Raw genomic sequence first — 12,432 nt, 5'->3', positions numbered from 1 at the left:
TTATTAAGGTATTGTGGCATCAGACCTAAGCAGCTTTCTGGAACAGTTTGAAAAATATGAGGGTAAGTGTATGGCGCAACTGTTCTGATATTTGGCTATCGGGAAGTACCGTCACTGTGGGGGGGGGGGGGGGGGGGGGACTTGGTTGCACTGGTTCCTTATACTGGTGATTTGCTTTCTCTGCAATATTATAGATGTACATACTCGGACAATTTGCCGTTCTCGCAAGTTAGTGTCTTGCAGACAAGCATGATGAAAGCCTTAAGAATGCCTTATTAAGCTCTATAGTGAAGGCAGTGCACCTAACGTAGTACACATGGCATTTCAGGCTCCCATTTTGTCAGGTGTGAACATAGCCTTAAAGTACAACATCTGGTAATTTCTTTCACCTACTCAAAAAAAGGAAACCCAGAAATGATTCCCAGAAGAAAAAAATCCCTTTGTGGAGCACTCTTTTATGTATATAATTAGTAATTTAATAAAACATAACTTTTATTCACTCTTGTTAAAAGACTAACTAAACATGGACATACAATAAAAATACAATAATCATGTATATTATACGCTCACCAAATAATAATGGTAGTGGTGGTATTATAAAGCATTAAATGAATAAATACATGTAACGCATCAATACACCAGAATAAAACTTTAAGTGTTAATTCATAGTCATCTCCAGCTAATGGTACCCTTAAATCAATTCTTAATAGGTTGCTGTTATTTCAAAACATTCCATGTAGTTCATTCATTGGCAATCAATTTTGGATAACATGCATTAAATCATAAGCAATGTGCCACAGGTGCTAAAATTGAACATGATAGCATAATTTGCATACAACCTCATAAGTGAATTATAGCTCATGCTCCCTGTGAGCAGAAGAGATTATCATCCTCTGCATATGGATCTAGGAGTTATCCTGCAAATTACCCAGAAAGCCAAATATTCACAATAATAGTTAATTCTTATAACAGTTACTATTGTAGCATGACTTTGGAATGATGGTGTAAATTATAAACCATGATGTGGCAAACATGCCCTATCCCTTATATAGGTGTCGGGTATTAATTTCAATGCACTAGATTGGATAGAGACAGCTTGAGAATATGCCGCCCCTTCTGCTGCCGCCGTCTTCCGTGAGCGGACGGGGGGTGAGAGCGGGACAAGCAAACGCTGGTCACGAAACGGGAGATACAGTGATAGGCCCTTTCTCCTCCGTTTGCGGTATTAGATGGCCCTGATTACACTAGGCATCGCAGGGACCAAATTCGCCACCGGGAGGAGGGCAAACACCGAAAATGAAAAAATAGAAAAAAAATAGAGGTACAGATAATATAGACATATACTGTAATAATTATGATCGAGTAGAATTTAATCCAAGAAAACAGCACTGTAGGTATCGTAACTGTATCCCTGAGAGTGATCTTTATTACTATGTAACAATACACTGAAAAGGAGGATTTTGGTACTTACCGATAAATCCATTTCTCTGAATCCTCTAGGGCAGGGGTTCTCAAACTCGGTCCTCAGGACCCCACACAGTGCATGTTTTGCAGGTGACCCAGCAAGTGCACAGGTGTATTAATTACTCACTGACACATTTTAAAAGGTCCACAGGTGGAGCTAATTATGTCACTTGTGATTCTGTGAGGAGACCTGCAAAACATGCACTGTGTGGGGTCCTGAGGACCGAGTTTGAGAACCTGTGCTCTAGGGGACACTGGAGGTTCCTTAGACATTAGGGGTGTGAAGCTTGCAACCGGAGGTGTGGCACAATCTAAAATTAGAATTGTCTGCACAGCCGACTCCTCCCCCTTCACATCCCTCCTCCCTCAGTTTTGAAAATTTGACTGAGAGAATAGGACATGATACTATAGCACCGGGCGAGGAACCGAACAGTACAACCTATCAAACAGCATCCCAGAACTTCTTTAACTGAAAAACGAACACTGTTTGTACAAACTGTTTGAACAAGAACCATAAACACAGCAAGAATGACAGCACCGAGGCGGGCGTCCAGGGTCCCCTAGAGGATTCAGAGAAATGGATTTATCGGTAAGTACCAAAATCCTCCTTTCTCTTTCATCCACTAGGGGACACTGGAGGTTCCTTAGACATTAGGGGACGTCCCAAAGTTATCTCCCAGGGAGGGAGTGCTGTCTGCCGCCTGCAAAACCAAACGTCCGAACTTAAACTCTTCAGACGCAAAGGTATCAAACTTGTAAAACTTTGCAAACGTGTGGGCTGAGGACCACGTCGCCGCTCTACAAAGTTGAGCAGTGGAAACACCTCTGGCAGCTGCCCAGGAGGCACCCACTGATCGGGTGGTATGAGCACCTGTCTGTACCGGAACCTGTTTACCACAGGAAACATAAGCTTGCCGAATGGCAAGCCTAATCCACCGAGACACAGACTGCTTAGAAGCCGGCCAACCCTTTTGGCCCATCATAAAGGACAAATAAATGGTCCGACTTCCGAAAGGACGACGTAATGTGTACGTACACCCGCAACGCTCGGACAACATCCAAGGATACATCCCCATCTGCAAGACACTGGAAAGATGGGACCACAATCGGCTGGTTTACATGAAACCCCGAAACAACTTTAGGAAGGAAATCCGCTCTTGTACCGAGTTCTGCCCGATCCTCGTGAAAAATCAAAAAAGGACTCCTTACACGATAAGGCTCCTAACTCAGAAACCCGCCTAGCCGAAGCCAAGGCCAGCAAACAACGTTACCTTCCAAGAGAGATGTTTCAGGTCTGTTCTCGGTAACGGCTCAGAGTGGCGATTTAAAAAAAAATCTAATACCAAATTTAAATCCCATGGTGTAGTGGGTGGACGAAAAGGGTGCTGTATCCTCAGAACCCCCTGTAAAAAGGTTTGAACCTCTGGCAAGGATGCCAACCGCTGTTGAAAAAGGATGGAAAGAGCCGACACTTGAACCTTCAGAGATCCCAGCCGCAGACCTAACTCTAGGCCGGCCTGAAGGAAAAGGAAAAGTCTAGATAAGTGGAAGGTCGTCGAATTCCATCCACGTTCCTGACACCAGTCTATGTACCGCTTCCAAATTCTGTAATAATGCATGGCTGTGACCGGTTTTCGAGCCTCAATCATCGTAGGAATAGCCGTTCTAGGTATCCCTCTGTTCCTTAAGATCCGGGTTTCAATAGCCACGCTGTTAAACTCAGCCTGTTCAGGTCCGGATGGTGAAACGGGCCTTGAGATGGCAGGTCCTCTCTCTGAGGTAACCGCCAAGGGTCGTCCGCTAACAAACCCTGTAGATCCGAGTACCAACTCCTGCGTGGCCAATCTGGTGCGATTAGAATCGCCCACACTCGTTCTCGTTTCAACCTCTTCAGAACCCTGGGATCGGTGGAAAGATGTAAACCTTTTTGTAACCCCAAGGAAGTGTTAATGCGTCCACTCCTTTTGCTGCCGGATCCCTTGTTTTGGGCACATATCTGGGCAGCTGGTGGTTCTGCAGAGACGCCATTAGGTCTACTTGAGGAAGACCCCATCTCCTCACCACCATGTCGAAAATCCGTGGATGCAGGCACCACTCTCCCGGGTGCATGTCCTGGCGACTGAGATAATCTGCTTCCCAGTTCTCCACACCTGGAATGAACACTGCCGAGAGGATGACGTTTCGCCTTTCTGCCCACAACAATATCCTTGTGGCTTCTCGGAACGCCATCCTGCTCTTTGTTCCTCCCTGACTGTTTATGTAAGCCGTCGTTGTGACATTGTCCGACTATATCCTCACGTACTGATTCATGACCAGGTCTTCGTCGAGGAGAAGTGCATTGTAAACTGCTTAGTTCGAGAATGTTGATGGGCAATTTGCTCTCCTGTAACGTCCATCGTCCCTGATACTGATGGTCCTCGAAGACGGCACCCCAACCTCTGAGACTAGCGTCCGTTGTCAGGATCCTCCAATTCCATATTCCGAATCTCTTCCCTGCTGCGAGATTCTTGTGTAACGACCACCATATCAAGGAGACTCGTACGTCGGTTGATGTCGGATTCTCCGATGAAGAAGCCAGTGCGAACCCGCTCCCTGAACAATGAGGTTCATCTGAAATGGTCGGAAATTAAGTCTGCCGTACTGAAGAGCTTCGAACGACGCCACCATCTTTCCAAGTAGTTGCACACAGAGGTGCAGAGAAACAGTCTGTGTCCGTAGTACCTGAGCCACCAACTTCTGTATGTCCTGGATCTTGGACTCTGGCAGGAAAATTTTCAATTTCACGGTGTCCAAGAGGAGACCTAGGAACTGAATCCGCTGAGTTGGAATAAGGTTGGATTTCTGGATATTCACTATGCACCCGTGTTGAACGAGAAATCGGTGAGATGTCTGAGCATCTTCTATCAGCTTCTCCTGTGAGAAGGCCTTGATCAGAAGATCGTCTAGGTAGGGTATTATTGTGACCCCTAAAAGTCTCAATCCTGCAACCATTACCGACATGATCTTTGTGAAGATCCGTGGCGCAGTCGATAGACCGAACGGTAAGGCTCTGAACTGGTAATGATCCTTCACCAGCGCAAACCGTAGGTAAGCTTGGTGGGGAGCCCAAATCGGGATATGCAGGTATGCATCCTTTGTCCATGGATACCATGAACTCGCCCTGTTCCAAACCTGCAATGACCGATTGGATTGATTCCATTTTGAATTTGTAAACCTGTAGAAACTGGTTTAAAGCTTTTAAATTGAGTATTGCCCTGACTGTCCCATCTGGTTTTAGCACGACAAAAAGATTGGAATAAAAGCCCGTTCCTCTCTGAAAGAGAGGAACTGGAGTAATAACCTCTGACCGTAGCAATTTTTGAATTAAAGTCAGTAGTGCATTCGCCTTCAGAGGGCACCGAGGCAAACCAGTTGTAAAAAAACTGACTGTGCGGTCGCTGTTGAAATTCCATCCTGTACCCTTGTGAGATTATGTGGTTTATCCAAAGTTCCGTGGAGGTTGTGGCCCATATGTCCTGAAAACCTTCCAGACGTGCCCCCACCAGGTGAGCTGGGGGACCGTCATGTCACGGTCTTGTCAGCAGGTTGATCCTGCTTTCTGGTTGTCGCCTGTGAGCGGCCTCTACCTCTGCCCCCACGTGCCGGCGTACCGAAACCTCTGCTTCGGGCCCGAAAGGACTGAGATCTAAACGAATTAAACCTTGGACCCGAATAACCTCTCAACCTGTGGAGTGGTTCTCGTATAAGGAGTTGGAAGGAATGTGGACTTCCCTGCCGTAGCCTTGCAATCCATTTGTCCAATTCTGGACCAAAAAGCATTCCACCCCCAAAGGGAATGGCTTCCATCGCCTTCTTGGTGTCAGTCTCCTTGCCATTCTCTGAGCCATAAAATCCGTCTAGCAGATATGGCGGATGCTGAGATGCGCGATACAATCCTGCTAGTATCCTTTGAGGCCTGACACAAGTATGAAGCAGATTCTCTAATGTGTTCAGCTAGCTGGGTAATCTCTTCCAAGCTATTTTTCTCCTCAATAGGCTGTACAATACGGCTAGCCCATGCTCCCATGGCCTTGTTAACCCAAGCACAGATGAGCGTAGGTCTCTGTGCCGCACCTGCTGCTACAAAAATCGACTTTAAAGCTGTGTCAACCTTTCGGTCTGAAGCATCCTTTAAAGTCGTTACATTAGGTATCGGTAAGATTGTCTTTTTTTGACAATCTTCCTAAGGATGCATCCACTGCCGGCGGAGTCTCCCATTTATCCATTACACCTTTAGGTAAAGGGTAAGTCACTTGAAACCGTTTCGGAAATTGAAAACGTTTATCTGGTTGTTTCCAAGCCGCCTCCATCTGAACTTGGAGAGATTTAGGAATAGGAAAGACTGCTGAACGCGTTTTTTTGGGATTCGAACAATTCGAATTCCTCAGGCTCCTTTACCTCCTACTGCCTTAAAGTTTAGGATCTCTTTCACCGCGTCAATCAATGAATCAAGACCTGAGATCGCTGTGTCCTCTTCCGGAGAATCTGCGTCTAGATTAGATTCAATCAACTCACCTGCCTTCGTATCCATAATAAGACCCTCCTCCTCTGTTACAATCGGAAGAGATCTTTTAACTGCCATGCGCACATTCTTTTCTGCTTGTGCGGGCGGCGTTAACTTGATGAGAAATTCTTCCATCGTCTTGCAGGGGTATCTTCCCATGACCTAGACGGAACATTGCTTACAGGTAGTGCGTCCTTGTCTAACAGGAGTCGCACACCCCGGAGCTGCCAACCCGCGTGCTCTTGCTTTAGACATGTCTGACACACTACACGCCAATTAGACAACGTTTTCCCCCTTTACACTAGGAAGGGAAATTGTAATAAGCGACGGGAGGGGATTGGATCCGGCTGTAAAAATCTTTCCCTTCTTTACATAGGGAAAAAGACAAACCTTTAAAATAAAAAAAAAATTTTTTTAACACCAGCCGGTTTTGCTAACCTCACAGACCCAGTTGTCATCAGCGACGATTTAGGGTCCTCCACGCGCTTCCCAGTATTTCCGTCGGCAAACGGCCAGAACGCGTTTCACCACGAAGGGCTTAATCACCTGTGAGCCTAACACAGGTGATTAAGCCCATCATGGTGAAACGCGTTCTAGCCGTTTGCTGATTCCCCACTGCAGGGGGAACAGCATTTACACGTCTACACCTTTCAGCTAAACAAGTCAGGTACCCTTCTTTCTCTCCCTTTTCAGGTGTCTTCTCCGGCGCATTTGGTTCCTGCTATGAATCGTGTACTCAGGACCACCTAACACCACACACGGGAGACGGGGCTGCTCACTGTATCTTTCTCCGGCCAGCGTGCTCCGCTCTCACCTTCGTCCGCTCACTGAAGACGGAGGCAGCAGAAGGGGCTGCAGATTGCCACGCTGTCTCTATCTATCCAATCTAGTGCATTGAAATTAATACCTGACACCTATATAAGGGATAGGCATGTTTGCCACATCATGGTTTATAATTTACACCATCATTCCAAAGTCATGCTACAATAGTAACTGTTATAAGAATGAACTATTATTGTGAATATTTGGCTTTCTGGGTAATTTGCAGGATAACTCCTAGATCCATATGCAGAGGATGATAATCTCTTCTGCTCACAGGGAGCATGAGCTATAACTCACTTATGAGGTTGTATGCAAATTATGGTATGTTCAATTTTAGCACCTGTGGCACATTGCTTATGATTTAATGCATGTTATCCAAAATTGATTGCCAATGAATGAACTACATGGAATGTTTTGAAATAACAGCAACCTATTAAGAATTAATTTAAGGGTACCATTAGCTGGAGATGACTATGAATTAACACTTAAAGTTTTATTCTGGTGTATTGATGTGTTACATGTATTTATTCATTTAATGCTTTATAATACCACCACTACCATTATTATTATTTGGTGAGCGTATAATATACATGATTATTGTGTTTGTATTGTATGTCCATGTTTAGTTAGTCTTTTAACAAGAGTGAATAAAAGTTATGTTTTATTAAATTACTAATTACCGTATATACTCGAGTATAAGTCGACCCGAATATAATCCGAGGCACCTAATTCTACCACAAAAACCTGGGAAAACTTATTGACTCGAGTATAAGCCTAGGGTGGGAAATGCAGCTCTAGCCGTACACAGCCCTCAGTGCCAGATATGCCCCCACAGTGCTGCCAGATATGCCCCCACAGTGCTGCCAGATATGCCCCCACAGTGCTGCCAGATATGCCCCCACAGTGCTGCCAGTTATGCCCCCACAGTGCTGCCAGTTATGCCCCCACAGTGCTGCCAGATATGCCCCCACAGTGCTGCCAGATATGCCCCCACAGTGCTGCCAGTTATGCCCCCACAGTGCTGCCAGTTATGCCCCCACAGTGCTGCCAGATATGCCCCCACAGTGCTGCCAGATATGCCCCCACAGTGCTGCCAGATATGCCCCCACAGTGCTGCCAGATATGCCCCCACAGTGCTGCCAGTTATGCCCCCACAGTGCTGCCAGATATGCCCCCACAGTGCTGCCAGATATGCCCCCACAGTGCTGCCAGATATGCCCCCACAGTGCTGCCAGATATGCCCCCACAGTGCTGCCAGTTATGCCCCCACAGTGCTGCCAGATATGCCCCCACAGTGCTGCCAGATATGCCCCCACAGTGCTGCCAGATATGCCCCCACAGTGCTGCCAGATATGCCCCCACAGTGCTGCCAGATATGCCCCCACAGTGCTGCCAGTTATGCCCCCACAGTGCTGCCAGTTATGCCCCCACAGTGCTGCCAGATATGCCCCCACAGTGCTGCCAGATATGCCCCCACAGTGCTGCCAGATATGCCCCCACAGTGCTGCCAGATATGCCCCCACAGTGCTGCCAGATATGCCCCCACAGTGCTGCCAGTTATGCCCCCACAGTGCTGCCAGTTATGCCCCCACAGTGCTGCCAGATATGCCCCCACAGTGCTGCCAGATATGCCCCCACAGTGCTGCCAGTTATGCCCCCACAGTGCTGCCAGATATGCCCCCACAGTGCTGCCAGATATGCCCCCACAGTGCTGCCAGATATGCCCCCACAGTGCTGCCAGATATGCCCCCACAGTGCTGCCAGATATGCCCCCACAGTGCTGCCAGATACGTTCCCTCCCCAAGTGCCAGGTATGCCCCACAGTGCTGTTACTTACCCCTCCGTCGATCCCGCGCTGTCTTCTGGAGGGACACGAAGCACACAGCGTGCGCGGCTCTCCTGTGTCCCTCCTGCATCTTCGGCGGCCGCGGCGGGTCTATTATAGGAAGTGCCGGTTCGTGATCAGAGGTCACGAACGGGTATTTCCTGTAATAGAACCGCCGCTGCTGCCGCCGGAGATGCAGGAGGGACACAGGAGCGCCGCGCGCTGTGCGCTCCATGTCCCTCCTTCACACTGCTCTGCCTCTGCCTGCACTGACTCGAGTATAAGCCGAGGTGGCTTTTTCAGCACAAAAAAAAGTGCTGAGAAAGTCGGCTTATACTCGAGTATATACGGTATATACATAAAAGAGTGCTCCACAAAGGGATTTTTTTTTCTCTTCTGGGAATCATTTCTGGGTTTCCTTTTTTTGAGTAGGTGATATTCAGTTCCGTGGAGCACCTCCGGCGTTGATACTAAATTAATGTGAGCTAATTCATGCACAAGCTGGTTCAAAAATAATTTAATTTACTTATTTTATGTTCTGTGCGGGATACTCAATACTCTTTACAACAGAATTTATTTCACCTTCATGCTATAAAATGAGACTTCAGTGTGTGAGGGTGGGAAAAGACTAGAGTGGGACAAGGTCACTGTCTTACAAATACACAGGTGGATATTATAAGCCGTACTACGCACGGTTGGTGATGTACCGGCCCTAAATTGAACTTTATCCAAGACTGAACTAATGAAACATAGCTCTGGGATTTCGTGGGTTCAATGTTAGTTACTTAAAACGTTGTCTATTTTCGTGTTGCATTTTTGTATTTTGCCTTTTTTCTTGGTTTGTCCTGGGCTGTGCTACCTAAAGTTAACCACACAGACCTGTTCTTCTGCTCAGCCACAGTGTCCGGGTTAGGCCATACACATTGACTGTCAAGTCGCACAAGAAGAGCCACGATTACGTCCGGTTTTCCCAGCAGCCTGTTCATGTGGTTGTACAAAGGCTGCTCATTTTGGCCGACAATGGGGGTAATTCTGAGTTGATCGCAGCAGCAAGTTTGTTAGCAGTTGGGCAAAACCATGTGCACTGCAGGGGAGGCAGATATAACGTGCAGAGAGAGTTAGATTTGGGTGGGTTATTTTGTTTCTGTGCAGGGTAAACACTGGCTGCTTTATTTTTACACTGCAAATTAGATTGCAGATTGAACACACCCCACCCAAATCTAACACTCTCTGCACATGTTATATCTGCCTCCCCTGCAGTGCACATGGTTTTGCCCAATTGCTAACAAACTTGCTGCTGCGATCAACTCCGAATTAGGTCCCATGATCCTCCTCAAATTTTCTCAACATATACGTTAAGTAGTTCTGTGGCCACACACTTGGGATACCACACTTACTGCAGGGCGCAAAACAGCTGCTGCCTTCCGGTGGCAGGACAATTACTTTAATCTGCAGGGAAACTCCCTTTTACTGCCTTTTGGGAATATTCCGGCCCCTACGCTTATAGTTCACTGATGTTTCATGCTCTAACACAAAGCGTTCGGCAGCTGTTCTGTGTGATTTCTATAAATATCCTATCTGATTCGTGACCATTGAAGACACTGTGTCATAATGTAAAAAGAGTATTGGGCCCTACACAGTTGGCGATAACGATGATCGATATCGTTCAAAAATGAATGATAAATTGTTCATATCGGTCCCGCAATCGTTCATCGTTGATCTATCCTTGTTTATAGATGCAAGTCAATTTGGACGATATAGATGTATGTACTCTCATATCGTCCAATTTGCCCATCGATATCATCCCGTGTGCAGGCAGAAATCGTTGGTGGGAAAAAAAATTTCGACCATCGATGATAATGTTGGTCGTTAAAATGGCTAACATCGCCCAGTGTGTTAGGGCCCTTTTGAATACAATTAGAGTCTAGCAGTGTTATGTGTTCTGTGCATTACAATCCTTTACATGCAGTATTTCACCAAATTTGGTTCTTTTCAGAAAAAGATGAGAAATGTCCCCCTCCCAGTCCTGATAAATTGGCTGTAGGCATCTCTGGGTAAGTGAGTTGAGAAGCCGTTCTTAGTGTGATCTATAAAGGGAAATTCCACCTACATTGGTAAAACTGTGTCTAATGCGCAGTTCACCGCTTATTCTAGGGTAAACTAAATCTGTCTGGACTGCAGAGCTCAGTGAAGGCTGAACCGTACCTTTAAGAAATATTGGCCGACTACAGTCTGGGGGGGGGGGGGGGGGGGGAAGAATGATTTAATTAGCCGTGGGACTTACGAATAGACATTAGACAAGTAGTCATTAGGTCGACAGGGTCAAAAGTTTGACACAAAAATTGGGTCTTGTTTCTAAACATTTTTTTACCCCAATTTTTTTAAATGCGTTCGCTCGCCATGCTTTGGGCGTGGTTGGTCGCTCCGCTCGCCACAAGGTTACTAATGGTGATCATTTTGTGACATGGATAGTCCATTTTATGAAATGCGTCCACTCCCCACGCTGCTGGCTCCGTTTCGCTTGCCGCAAGGTTACTTAAGGGAATAGTTTGTGACATGGATGGTAAATGCAGCAAAAGTTGCAAATTTTTTTTTTTTTTTTAAATCCCCTTAAAAAAAAAAACTACTGTTTTGATCTAATGCATATAGACCATTAGTGGTCGACCTATTGACTGTAGACCTTTTTAGTGTAGAGCTACAGACCGGATACCGACGTACGGCAGGCTTTTAGCTACCAGGTAATGTACCTGGTGGTGTTCATTTATATTCATTGGTAAGGTATAGATTTTGGGAACAGTGCCCGGAGCTATGCAGTTAGACAGCGAGGTAAACTCTGGGGGTTGTATTCGCAACCTCCTAAGGTGCCAGCAGAAATCCACACGTGGGGCTTTCCGCGGGCGGTAAGTGAGCAGTTTCAGGCTCTTAACCTGGCAGCTAACCACCCTCAGGAAGTCCTGCAGCTAATTGAATTCCCCCTCCTACATCTGTGTGCTTAGGCCTCTAGTGTTTGTCCAGCAAGTGTTGATTTTTGTTTCTGTGCGCAGAGAAGAAAATGTTTTTGTAGTTTATACTTTTTTATTTGTTAAGAGTGTTTAACGCTGAGATGGGAAACTACTGGAACTTCAAATTGCGTTTCCAGTAAGTGGGTTCAGCATGTGCTATAAATTAAATATTTATTGTAAATGAAAATGAAGTCACTTGACAATATAGAACGTACTGGAAATATCTTTACCTCCAAATATGAGTTATTCTGACATCTGTTTTTTTGCAAAGACACCAATTCTTGCGGTTACTGAATAATGTATTTTGCTCTATTGGAGGAAACAAAAGCCTTGAAGTGCGTGAACTGTAACATGCGTCTCTGTACAGGGATTTGGGTAAAATCTGATCCCCCTTCGCCTTGTACGCTGCGGATTGTTTTTTTATTTTATTTTAGTCTGAAACGCTCTGTGCTGGCATCAAGTCTGTTCTTGTTCTTGATCTATGAATATTTGTTTCCTTTGCAGGTCTAGAAAACCTGTAGACGAGAAGATACATGATAAACATGCGGCACCTAAGCTGGCTAATACAGCTGGTATGTATACTCTGTGACCTATAATACGTTACAGATGCATAAAATACGTAGGTTAACGAATTGGTTAAATTACCATACAGTAAATATAGTTTAGGTAACCCTTCTGGGGTCTTTGCCCAATGGGTGAAGTCAGACTGCCCACATCTGCCGTAGATAAATCCTAAGCTGTTCCCTCATGGCTATACAGCAGTCTGTGACGCAAAT

General features: G+C 46.0%; 1 protein-coding gene across 2 annotated transcripts in view; it reads left to right on the top strand.

The window, feature by feature from the left end:
* PPRC1 (PPARG related coactivator 1) overlaps positions 1–12,432 on the top strand; it is a 79,126-nt gene that overhangs the window by 19,854 nt on the left and 46,840 nt on the right. For both annotated transcript variants that reach the window (XM_063962360.1, XM_063962359.1), the window contains 3 exons: positions 9–62; positions 10,651–10,708; positions 12,161–12,228. In XM_063962360.1, coding sequence (XP_063818430.1) covers positions 9–62; positions 10,651–10,708; positions 12,161–12,228 — 180 coding nt within the window. The remainder of the gene's footprint in view (positions 1–8; positions 63–10,650; positions 10,709–12,160; positions 12,229–12,432) is intronic.

Source organism: Pseudophryne corroboree, chromosome 3 (genome assembly GCF_028390025.1).
Source record: "Pseudophryne corroboree isolate aPseCor3 chromosome 3, aPseCor3.hap2, whole genome shotgun sequence".
Lineage (NCBI taxonomy): Eukaryota > Metazoa > Chordata > Amphibia > Anura > Myobatrachidae > Pseudophryne > Pseudophryne corroboree.
This window is presented reverse-complemented; position numbering and strand designations above follow the sequence as displayed.